At 40.0% G+C, this 12,683-nt stretch overlaps 1 protein-coding gene across 2 annotated transcripts; it reads left to right on the forward strand.

Moving 5' to 3' along the window:
* Nucleotides 1-3,970: 3,970 nt before the first annotated feature.
* Nucleotides 3,971-9,827, forward strand: LOC149440610 (uncharacterized). Of its 2 annotated transcripts, none has more exons than XM_089658425.1 (6): nucleotides 3,971-4,121; nucleotides 6,566-6,655; nucleotides 7,029-7,106; nucleotides 7,520-7,678; nucleotides 8,027-8,119; nucleotides 8,907-9,827. In XM_089658425.1, exons 3-6 carry the CDS (start codon nucleotides 7,047-7,049, stop codon nucleotides 9,159-9,161), a joined length of 567 nt encoding a protein of 188 aa, XP_089514551.1. In that variant the 5' UTR covers nucleotides 3,971-4,121; nucleotides 6,566-6,655; nucleotides 7,029-7,046; the 3' UTR covers nucleotides 9,162-9,827. The 2 variants fall into 2 exon arrangements, with proteins under 2 accessions (XP_089514551.1, XP_089514552.1); XM_089658426.1 differs by having other exon boundaries at nucleotides 7,032-7,106.
* Nucleotides 9,828-12,683: the final 2,856 nt, after the last annotated feature.

Genomic DNA, 12,683 nt, shown 5'->3' on the forward strand with positions numbered 1-12,683 from the left:
AAGAAGCAGAGCTGATAGGGTCGGCCTGATTGAGAACAATAGACTCCCAGCAGTCTCTAATTATGCCGAACACCCACAAAGCAGGCAAGAGAGAGAATGTCATATTTGCCTTCACTTTTCGATATCTTTGGGAATATAACTGTTTTTTTTTTCGTTTATAATATAGTCCGGTAATGTTGTCAAGCTTTACTGATTCAGGTAACATTTTATTAACCGCTCAGCGCTGGCTGAGCGCAAATGTGCGACCTCCTGGCGTCTGGGCCTAGGCGCTGATCGGCCGCACATTTGCATTCTATTGAAAAAAAATGTGCTGAGAGTGCACACCCTGCGCGCTCGCAGCACACACGTTCGGTATTCACGGAAAGGTCCCGATCTCCTCTTGCGATCGGCACCTTTTCCGATCATGTGACTGCTGTAACAGCAAATCACGGTGGTCACGACCCTAAAACCCCGCCTCCCGGCTTCTGGAACCCGTAAAAGGGCCAGGAGGCGCCGGAACCAAGGGGTTAAAGAGACCCTGTCACCAACCTAAAAAGATGCAGGTAAATGCCCAGAAAAGCCAAGTATTTTAAATGTTTTTCCTTTCCATAAATTATTTTTATTCACTTGCAATGAATTGGAACTTGTTCAAAATGGGATTTTTCCAGGAAGAGTCCATTCTCTAGCACAGCCCCCTCCTTTCTTGCACGAGATAGTCCTCTCCCTTTATGGGATGGTCTAATTACTCTCAGTGCTGGCCCAGCTCCTCCTCTTCTCCCTTACATACCTTTTATCTAGTAGCCCTGGGGGGGCATAAAGAAAACTATTGTAGAGGGTCAACTGAGTCTGCTGGGGCTGATGACATCACATCCAAGATGGCATCACCCAACAGCAGGCTCGAGGCTTTTGGATGTCTACTAGACATGTGCAGAGTGAAAAAATTCATTTTGTATTGTTTAAATTTTTATTTACATGCTTTTCATTTAGTTAAATTAATTTTGTTTTGTTAAAATTTTCCTAATTCGGTCAAATTTAATTCAATTTGACCAAATTTTGAAAATTCAAATTTTAATTTCTTCTATTCAAAATTTGAATTTCGGAAGATGGGTATACTCTATTTTATGCTATTTTTTTTTTCTTTTTTAGTCTATTCTTTTATTTTCTATTCTTTCTAGTCTATTCTATTATTTTCTATTTTATTCTAATCTATTCCATTTTTTCTATTCCTTTATCTTCTATTCTATTCTTGCTTTTGAATTAGATTCTAAATCCGGGCGTAATTTTGTTTTATCATTTCAATTCATTGCTATTGTAATTCGGAAATTTGGATATATCGAAATCTCCGAATAACGAAAAATGTGTCCAAATTTTGATTCGGAACAAAACAAACCACACATGTCATTCTATTCTGTTCTGCTTTACTCTATTCTATTCTTTTACATTCTATTTGTTTATTTTCTGTTGTATCCTTTTATTCTCTATTCTATTTTGTTTTACTCTATTCTTTTCTCTTCTCCTCTTTTATTTTATTTCTATTCTATTCTTTTCTACTTTCTATTCCATTCCCTTCAATTTTATTCTATTCTATTCCTTTATTTTCTATTCTGGTTTTTTATTCTATTCTTGTTTTCAAACTCGATTTCATTTTTTTAATTCAGTTCAAATTTTGGGTGTAGCTTCAATTCATTAATGTTGTAATTCGGACATTTGGATAGATCCGAATCTCCGAATAATGAAAAATTTGCTTGAATTTTAATTTGGAACGTGCAAACCACACACGTCTAATGTCTACACAAGGGAGACTTTACAGGTAAATAACATGAGTAAAATATATTAAGTGCACATAGAATCTTACAGAAGAAATGTTTTATAAAATGAAAGGCCTGGTGACAGGGTCTCTTTAATGGAAAAAGGAATCATATATGCAAGTTTGTTGGTGTGTGGGGAGGTGCGGGAGGAGAACATTTTGTACCATCACACCCTGCGGTAGGCAGACGCTTCATCTGCGGAAAATCACAGTGTGATGACTAAAGCCCAGATTTCTGTCACACAGGATACATGTGAATTCTGTTAATTTATTCGCAGCCATTTGATTAATTTTATCAACCAAAGTTAAAAATGCCAACCCATAATATAAAAGTTTATTTCAAGCAGAGCTCCAGGCGAGTGGATACGTACCTGGCTGAATTAGAGGAATGTTCACTCTTTTTGTTGTTCTGCTCAGCTATTTTTGTGATCCCCATCCTGGTCAATCATTCAGAACAGCAATGTCTTGATGACTTCTTATTTTTGGCTATAGCCATTTGCAGCTTGAGATGTACTGCGGGCCAGCGGATCTCCTGTGCCAGAACACATTCATGTACAAGATCTGGGATTTACGCAAGGGGGGGGAGGGGGGGGCGGGCATGTGTGGAGGAGGGAGGTGGTTTATGCGTATGGGGATTGCACTATATGTATAATTTGCACAAGGGAATAGTTTTATATATATATATATATATATATATATACATACATACACACACACACATATACACTGTAAAATCCAATAGCTTTCCCAACTTAGATATATTTGTTAATTTTACTCATATATCAAAAATATGCCTTCTTACTAGTGTTTATTAAGTTAGAGTTAATTGCAAAGTAATGAAACCATTTTACTTATTTTTTTGAGTGAAACCAACTTAAAATAATCAAGTTCAACAAAGGACGCAGTGGCAATACTACACCAGTAGGAGGCAGCAATGCATTAACTGTCCTTAAAGCCCAACTCTGGGCAAAAAGAAAGAAATTCCTATGCAGAGGAGCTTTGCTTGCACTGCAAGGGTTAACTGTTTTTGCAGGGGAGAAAAAAAGCTTAAACTCAGTTGATCCTCCAATACTGCAAATGGCACTCCCCCACGATCCAACAGTGGACTATTCCTGACATCCTCATGTCCTACAGGTCTATGGGCTTGCTGACATCAGGACCAGTTCTCTACTCAAGAATGCTAGATCATGGGGGGTGGAGTTGCATGAGCTGCAGGGATGAGTTTTGTACAGGGAGAATTGAAAGATTAGGTAAGTATATCTCCTTTCTCTCACCACTAGACAAAAATGCGTAGTTAACCCTTGCAGTCCCACTGCAAGGTAATATTTGTTTTGCCTGGAGTTGGGCTTTAAGTGATTGTAAAGTCTAAACAATTTTTCCTGCATTAAGGTGATAAATGTTTAGGTAATATTATTACCCCCTCACTCCCCTTATTACACTTGATCCAGTGCTATGTCTGTCTGTATAGCGGCTTTCTCTTCAGACTTCCAGGTCTAACAGGCTTTGCTGAGGCAGCTGCTCCTGCTGTCATCAAAGCCAGTGAAGGGAGATTGAGGTATTAGGCAGAGCCAGGGTCTGTCAATTGACACAGACAGCGGCTCAGGATTGAGCCTGCAGGTGTACCACCATAGGAAGCACACTTAGAACATGAGGAGCCATGAGCGCCAAAAAAGGACAACTGGGGGAATTGCACAGAGCAGAAAAGTATAAACCTTTGTTATTTTTTTAAATTGTGTTTACAATCACTTTAGTCCAGTGTTGCTGGAGGTACTGCTGCAAATGTATTAAAAATGCCCTAACAGACAGCCAGTTACAGTACATTTTCTCCTGCTGGCTCTTTTTTTCACAGTGCTGCCTTTCTGGTTCTTTTTGGTCATTTAAGGAGGAGAAAGGGTTAGGCCTCTTGCACATGGAAGTGATAAACACCTTGTGTTATACTGATCTCTAATCAGATGTATTGATGTCTATGACACAATGCACACTACTGACTAAACACTAATAAAGCAGCACCGAGTAAAGTGTGCAAGAAAAAAATACAAAGTACACTTAGTCTCTGTCTATACTCTGTATATAATCATTTACATGCACACAGGAATACAAGTGTATATCCATACACAGCCTCAATCATTATTTGTCCTATCTCCAGTCACCTACAATTTCCTCCTCCCTACTTCCAATAGGACATGGGCTTATTAGTGACTGACAGTTGTCTGCACCAATGAGAAGCAGAGGTCCCAGCTAAGCTACAGTATGCAGGCAGAAAGCACATGGATATCAGACTGGAAGGACGTCCAGGAGAAAGAAGAGCTGCTGAAGAGGGTGTGAGAGACATGGAGTGAGTACAGTGGGAAATGTGGGCAATTGGACTTGAAGGATGGACTTGAAGACAGATCTGAGATGTAGAGGAGGTGCCTGAGCAGTGTGAGCTGCAGAGAGGAAGCGTGTGGGAAAGTCCATGTGCTGTAATATGCCACTCCTCCTTGGTGTTCAGTGTCTGCTTCCCCAGAGAGCTGTGTGTGATCAGGAAGGAGGGGGGCCAGGTCTGTGTGTGATCAGGAAGGTGGGGGCTGAGGGCTGTGTGTGATCAGGAAGGTGGGGGGCCAGGTCTATGTGTGATCAGGAAGGTGGGGGCTGAGGGCTGTGTGTGATCAGGAAGGTGGGGGCTGAGGGCTGTGTGTGATCAGGAAGGAGGGGGGCCAGGTCTGTGTGTGATCAGGAAGGTGGGGGCTGAGGGCTGTGTGTGATCAGGAAGGTGGGGGCTGAGGGCTGTGTGTGATCAGGAAGGTGGAGGCTGTGTGAGTTGGAGAGAGGAAGAGTGGGGGAAAAGCTGAGTTCTGTGACTGCCATTCCCTCTTGGGATTTAGTATCATCTTTGGAGGTGAGTGTGTGTTGCACTGTGATCTGGAGAGAGGGAGTGCATGGGAAAAGCTAAGTTCTGTTCAATGTGTGCTTCCATATCTGTGTCCCTCTGCAGTCTGGGGCGGGGGGGCAATGTGCAGCAGTCTTAGTGTGTGTTTTTTCTCTCCCTCATGCCCCAGTTTGGTAGATTTTTTTCCTCTCCTTTTCACTAAGAGTAGAAGAATCTAAAACAGGAATAAAGGCAAAATTTTAGAATTGGAGACAAACTTTCTGGTGATCCTGGTGGCTACCATGGATTTCCCTTCACTTTCAGTGTTGGCTATGAAACAGAAATTAACCTGTTTCACACCGCCTCCGCGCACATATATGGCAACAGGGCGGCACGTGCAGGCTAAATCCCATAACTGTACGTCGAGGGTGCAGGCAGGCAGGTGAGGTGCCCACGTGCTCTGCTGTCACTGTCTCCAAACACAGCGGGAGACAGCGCAGGTGTCCGGTAGGCTTGATTGCCACCAGCTACCCGACAATCTTCACTATGAGAGGAGAACGGCGAGCCGCCTATGTAAACAAGGCAGCTCACGGTTCTCTCGGTAAGGAGCGGAAGGATCCCCGCCTCCCTGTCATCAGGAGGCAGATCACTCTGCTCCATTGGACAGCCTCACAGTTAGAACATGCCCAGGGAACACACTTAACCCCTCCCAATCTCACTAGTGTTAGCACCTTCCCTCCCAGTGACACCAATACAGAAAAAGTGCTTTTTTTTAGCACTGATCTCTGTATTGGTGTCACTGGTTCCCAAAATGGTTCACAAGTGTGCGCCCCAATGTCACAGTACTGCTAAAAATTGCTGATCACCACTATTACTAGTAAAAATCAAATAAAAATAAAAACCATAAATCTTTCCTGTAGTCTGTAGACACTATAACTTTTGTGCAAACCGATCGATATATGTCTATTGGGATTTTTTTTTACTAAAAACATAGAGCAGAATACATATCGGCCAAAATTGATGAAGAAAATTGACTTTTTTTTTTACATTTTTTTTATTGGCTATGTATTATAGCAGAAAGTAAAAAATTTATATTTTTTTCAAAATTGTTGCTCTGTTTTTGTTTATAGCGCAAAAAGTAAAAACCGCACAGGTGATCAAATACCACCAAAAGTAGCTCTATTTGTGGGAAAAAAAGAACATCGATTCTGTTTGGGTACCGTGTCACATGACCGTGCAATTGTCAGTTAAAGTAACGCAGTGCTGTATTGCAAAAAATGGCCTGGTCAGGAAGGGGGCAAATCCTTCTGCGGCTAAAGTGGTTAATAGGAAATCTCTTGAGTTGGACAGGGATGACAGAAAACTAATGGGTTTTAATAACTGCCTTACTTTATCAAAAAACTTTTTGCCTTCAGATTGTCTCACATTGCTAATTATATATTGTACTTAATTGTAACTTAAATACTGAAATTTGCACTTACAACTGTAATTGTCAAAATGGCAGTAAAAACTTGGCTGTATCAGTAATTCGTGGGTGTCTTATCAGTAAATTTATTTTGGTAGGTTGGCAACCCTGTAGATGGTAGGTTGGCAACTACCAGCAAGGAGGATGGGGGTGTGGCCACCAACCAGCAAGGGGAGGGGTGCATGCGGCCATGGACTGGCAAGAAAAGGACGCAGCCAACAAGCACTATTTGAATGGGGGAGCAGCCACTGAACGCCAGGGGCTTGGCGTCTGACCACCAGGAGCACATTGTGCTGTCTCTCTACAATCACTCTGTTCTATGAATGCTTGTATGGTGGCAATCTTCAAACCTATTGTGGGGGGGGGGGAGCGCTGGATGAAAAGACACTTGACCACAAAGGACAAGGGGCACAGACACAGATTTTATTACAGTTATGACCATTTTTCCTGTACTCTACTCTTTCAGTCAACAACGATCCATTCTACAGAGGAGGATTTTACCTTGTGTGATGGTAATCCTTGATCCATAATTACCGACTGGACAGTCTCTGCCATTGTGAGTATTTTCTGGGGTACACAAACACTGACCACATGGGGGAGTGGATGCAGATACTGCCCACCAAGAAGGGGGGTGCTACAGGGCACAAAAGCCTGTGTTCAGGATGGAGGCGGTAAATATAAACTGCATTACAAACCAGTGAACTCTGGATGCTGCCTTAAACCATTGAACTTATCATAACCACTTAACTTAAAATTGAATGTTTCATTTAATATTTTATTGTAGTATTTTTTTTTCAATGTTTGCTGTAGTTTCCTATGCTTATAAAGAATGTACATACGGTATCAAAGACTGTGTCTGTCTGTAATCTACTAGTCACTAGGTTGTAAGGGGGAACTTATTTTTAAGTAAGGAATGTTGTCCTTTTCAGAAGAATTGCTCACAGCAGATGCCTGAGATCTCTTCCTTGAACAGACTCTTTGTCAAAGTGGGCTTCAGTACACCGGAGGTAAGATGCCAATAGCTAGTAATATTTTAATGGATTTTCCTGCAATAGGTCTACTTAGAACTCTGCCTTTCAAACTTCTGAGCTCTGGTTCACAAAACTACTGAACTATACATATAGAATTCAGTAGTTTGTAAGGCAGAGTTCAGTAGTTGGTAAGTAAAATTAGGAGTTAAGCAGTTTTGTGTTGGCTTACAAACCATTGCTCTCTGAATGCAGAGTTTAGTAGTTGGTAAGGAAGAAAAGTCTACCTTACAAACTATTGAACTTCACAGGTAAAGGTGAGGAAAAAGCTGGGGGAACCACAGAGAGAGGGAGGACAAGGATCTGCCTGCTGGGGTACTGGAGAATTTGGGAGAAACTTATTCAAATATTAGGGCAAAAGAGATTTTTTTTGTTTTGTTTTTGTGTTGTAGGTGTTTGCAGAGTTCAATAGGATAGCCACCACAAATCTGCAAAATAACTTTTTTGATGCTCTGGATCGATACGCACCATGCTTTGTCACAATCTTCAAGTCCAAGAAAGGAAGTTTTGGAGAGACATTGTCCATGTTTGTGCAGCAAATTAATTCAGAGGTGAGTCTACTGCAACCCTCTTTTTGTTTGTTCTCAACTTACAAAACCTTTCTTGATTCACTTTGTTTTAATATACAGAAATATGTAAGATACCATAAATGTACAACCTGTAACCTCTACTACTATCCCTTTTGGCCTATGTTGCTACCTGTATTGATTTCAATATTTTAAAGTGGTCTTGAGAAGTTGTGATCCAATGATGTTAAAACATCGAAGCTATGGGTGTAATTTAAATAACTTCAATCAGTAACTTTCCTGAACTGTCAAATAGTGTGATATTTGTTTCATAAACATGTAGGTTTACATTTTATGCAATATTAAACTGAACTTTTGATAATTTACTTCTAGAAACCTGATGTGACAGCAATGCACACCCTTGTGCTCCGAGGCTTCCCTGTTCTACTTGGTGATGACCCCAGTACATTCTACATCACCTGCTTCGTAAGTTATCATAGTTGCACCTTGGCAGTTGTGGGGGGATTTGCTTTGTATTCCTTAGAAATACAGATTAATACTTATTATATCACTAGTACAGTGGTGGGCATGGCAGTTTATAAAATGTAATCCCTTAGTGAGGGAGGGTAAAACAAATGTTAATGCCTGAACACAATTTTGCAACTTAGACGTGTTAGTAGAACTGTATCATTACAACTACTTTGTGTATCCAGATGGATTATACCCTTTTTTGTGTGTGTATATATAGCTATCTAATTTAAAGTGATATTAAAGTCCTTGTGTGTTTTTTTGTTTAAATATAACAAACGTGTTATACTTACTACCTTTTGTGCAGTTGGTTTTGCACAAAGCAGCCCAGACCCTCCTATTCTCGGGTCTCCTGCTAGCACTCCTGGCCCCTCCCTCCTGCTGAGTGCCCCTATAGCCAGCAGCTGTATGGGGAAATTGTGCCAAGGCTGTGTGTGTCTATTTAGACACAGAGCTGCGGTTTGGCCCTACCTCCTATCTCTCCTCATTGGCTCACTAACTTTGAATACAATGGGAGGTAATGGTGCCCCACTGCTGTCTCAGTTAATGAGGACCTGCTGCACACAGAAGGTGCTTTATCCTAATGCATAGATGCATTAAAATAAAAACCTGCCTTTAGAACCGCTTAAAAAAATGCTTTAAAGGAAGAAATCTTCCAAAAATAGATTGACTTTGACCCTTACCTTGAAGCTAAAACTAACCATATACAACACAGTGACAAATGATCATGTTTGTTTTTGTATAGCCTTTTGACAGTGATGAGGTCTGGGCACGTTTACCTGTTGGACTGATGACTGTCATTGATGAAAGTATGCCTGCTTCTCCAAATCATCTCCACCCTGACCCAGTGTCTATTGCCATCATAGCCGAGGGAGGTACTGTAATGGAGGATCTCCAGAACCTACCTCAAGCACTTTGCCTCATCGTTGGACTTTTATATGCTTTACACCTGGAATACCCTAAAGCCATCAAAACACTTTTAACTTCATTCAAAGAGTGATGCTTGGCATGTGGGAGAACAAACTCTCACCAAAACTGCAAAGTCTGAAGAATCTCCTGTTGTGCTAGAATGTTTTTTTTTTTGTTTTGTTTTGTTTTGTTTTTCTGCATGCCTGTGACCTGTTTTCAGTAGACTAAAGTTAGCTGACGTCACAGAGCTCAGAAACCTTAGTGTGCTGTTTTTAAATTTATTGTAATAGATGTTCAAGCTGGCCAACTGCATCAAAATGATCTGTCTCTGGTCCTTGCATACCAAATCACCAAAATAGAAAATATAGGCATACCTCAGTGGTTGTACAGAACCAATACAGGCTAAAGTAATTTCATATATTGCAATTGATGTTCAATTGCCTCAAAGTAATCTATCTCTGATCATACAACAAACATACCTGAGTGGTTGTATATTACCAATGTGGGCTAAACTCATTTCATGTATCATAATTGATATTAAAGCTGACCAACTGCCTCAAAGTGATCTGTACTTACGTGGAATAAACTTATGGATGCAGTTGTCTAGTTTGTACATCTCTATAATATATGCACCGAGTTTATTCCATGTAAGTACAAATCACTTTGAGGCAGTTGGTCAACTTTAATATCAATTGTGATATATGCAATGAGCTATGGCTATATTTTCTATTTTGGTGATTTGGTATGCAAGGACCAGAGACAGATCATTTTGATACAGTTGGCCAGCTTGTACATCTCTTGTATATGCAGTGTTCACTAGTTCCTACTCATCCTGTAAAAGGTCCTTTACTTGCAGGCAGAGTTAATTTAGTGGACCTATTGTGAGTATGGTGTAAAATGGCATGGAGGAAAACTACTATTAAAATGGTTGTAAACTTCAGACATGAAATATGAACAAAGTATATCCCTCTACAGTGTGTACTTGTCTCCATTAAAAGCAATGAGTATAATTTCATTTCTGCTGCTTCATTTCTCCATATTGGCATGAATCACTTCTGACAAGTTTTTTTTTCCTGACACCAAGAGAAAAAAGGTGACTGGAGGGCCCTCTAGCAGATTAACAGCCTCAGCTCTGTTCCTGGGAAGGAGGTGTCTCCTCCCACCAAACAGTTCTTAGAGCTCTCCTCACTGAATTTCTGCAGAGTTTCATTTCAGCTCTCCACCCTCTGTTTTCTGAACTCTCGGACAAGCTTTATAAATACAGCACTTTAAATGGCTGTAGTGAAGACTGCAGATTAACAGGTATAACTTGTGTAGGAGGATGTTTCATCTCTGTATCACCTAAGGCCAGTCACTTCACTAGGTATATATGGAAGGGTTTACAACCACTTTAATTTAGTTTTGTGGTATCAACATAGCGCAGAAGATGTTTTCATTCTCTTGCAGAAAAAGGTGCACAAAACCTCATGGTGTGAACGAGGCCTAAATGTTTTCAAAAGCGAGTTGTTATGTAACAAAATTTTAAAGAACAATGTTTTTTCTTATAACAGTAAGAAAAATAAAAAAAATTGTATTTGAACTTTGGAACAGTCATTTATTTATATGTACCTGAAAGAATGGAACCACTTGCCCCGCAGACGCTTTTGCCCCTTCATGACCAGGTCATTTTTTTTTTCTATTCAGCACCATGCTACTTTAACTGACAATTGCGCAGCCATGTAATGCTGTACCCAAATTAAATTTTATATACAATTTTTTTTTTCACTCAGAGCTTTATTTTGGTGGTATTTGATCTCCACTGGGTTTTTAATAGATAGAGATTTGTCACAAAACATCCAATAAAAAATATTGGTATTCTGAAAAAAATGATTGTATTCTGGTTAAAACAAAATCCAAATAAGTGTATATTAATTGGTTTGTGTCTACACATATGGAATTTACACAGCTATAGATTCTATACTGTAATGACGGTACAGCAACATAGTATGACTATGATGGAGTGGTGGGCAATCTAGAGCTAACACACTGGCTGGGAGGGACACCAACTGACATCAATAGTGACACTAATACAGTGATCAGATAATAATGTACACTGTATTAATACACTGACGGGGGGGGGGGGTTTATCTGTGAAGTGTAATGTGTGTCCTATGTGCTGTTGTTAACAGATTTAGTTGTCAGGGAGAAAAAACACGACCTCTGTTCACAGCACAGTGATCTGGCTGTGTCTGTGTAAATGTGATTTGAAAGAGCCGGTCAGCAGGTTTCAGCCACAATCATTGGCTGAAACCTGTTGATTGATGTGTACTGCATCCCATCACAGCATGGGTAGGCAGGGGGTGCCAAACCCAGAAACAGGCCCATGCCATACAGTTAGATAGTCTGGCCTGCCTGCGCCGCTTGTCTGCAGTATTGGGCAGATGGGAGATGTTAATGTAAAATGGATGTTTGGATAAAACTAAAATAAAACAAGTAACACTTACTTGGTTTTTTTAAGGCAATCGGTTTGCATGGTTTTAACAAGTAAATCAGATTGCTGTGCAAGTAACCACAACTCAATATTCAGAGTTGCAGAAAATATCACATTAGTTAGCCCAACCTAAATAAATGTGTCATTTGGAATACATTACACAGTAAACTTAACTTAAAATGATTTTGTTATTTTAAATGACAAATCTGAGTACTGCATACTAACTTAAGATTTCACCTAACGTAAAATTTCCAAGTACTATTCACTATTTTTTGTTAGTTGTGTATACTAAAGTGTAAGTTCACCACACTCAATAAGCATTTGTAAGAAGAAAATACAATTCTTATTCTAGTTTACTTGGTTTTTTTGAGGCAATCGGTTTGCATGCTTTTTTTAAGTACGGTTTACTAATTGGATTTTACAGTGTACATAGACAGTTAGGTCCGTATATATTTGGACACAGGCACATATTTGTTTTTTTTTCAGGTATTTACCAAAACCTGTTCAAGCTATAGTTCTATAATGGATATGGGCGGACAGTGCACATTCTCAGGTTTAATTTGAGGGTATGTACATCCAAATTGGAGGAAGGATTTAGGAATTACAGCTCTTAAGAGTAGCCATCCCCCCTTTTTCAAGGGACCAAAAGTAATTGGACAATTGAATCGAGAGCTGTTTCATGGCCAGGTGTGGGCTACTCCTTCATTGTTTCTTCATCAATTAAGCAGGTAAAGGGTCTGGATTTGATTCTTATGCAGGCCATAGACGGGTCAAAAACCGGCCGTTTTTTTTTTTTAAAAAAAAACGGTCATTCAATAGGCCAACGTTACCACCAATGGTATAAAAAAAAAAAAAAAAAATCGGCCGATGTTCGTCCCGTCTACGGCCGGCATTTAATTACTTCTGTCCCTTGCAGAGAGCTCCTGAAAAAGTATTGTGGTTGCAACAATGTATCCATTTCGGATACAGATATTTTTATTCGGATACAAATAGATACATTGTTGCAACCGCAATACTTTTCATATAAAATATAATAGCGGACTGGAATTTCTTCTTCTTTCTTCTTCGTCACGGCTCATGCGCAGATTTTTTATCGGTAAAACGATCGGCCGATTTGCCTATCATTGTCAATTATTTTCCAAC

This window comes from Staurois parvus, unplaced genomic scaffold (genome assembly GCF_062004578.1).
Source record: "Staurois parvus isolate SC_StPar_1 unplaced genomic scaffold, SC_StPar_1.0 ptg001066l, whole genome shotgun sequence".
NCBI lineage: Eukaryota > Metazoa > Chordata > Amphibia > Anura > Ranidae > Staurois > Staurois parvus.

Bases quoted from the DNA above. Each gene is read 5' to 3' on its own strand.
- LOC149440610 (XM_089658425.1), top strand. From the start codon at position 7,047: ATGCCTGAGATCTCTTCCTTGAACAGACTCTTTGTCAAAGTGGGCTTC. The intron at 7,107-7,519 runs GTAAGATGCCAA...TTTGTGTTGTAG, and splicing joins TGGGCTTCAGTACACCGGAG to GTGTTTGCAGAGTTCAATAG. The intron at 8,120-8,906 runs GTAAGTTATCAT...GTTTTTGTATAG, and splicing joins CATTCTACATCACCTGCTTC to CCTTTTGACAGTGATGAGGT.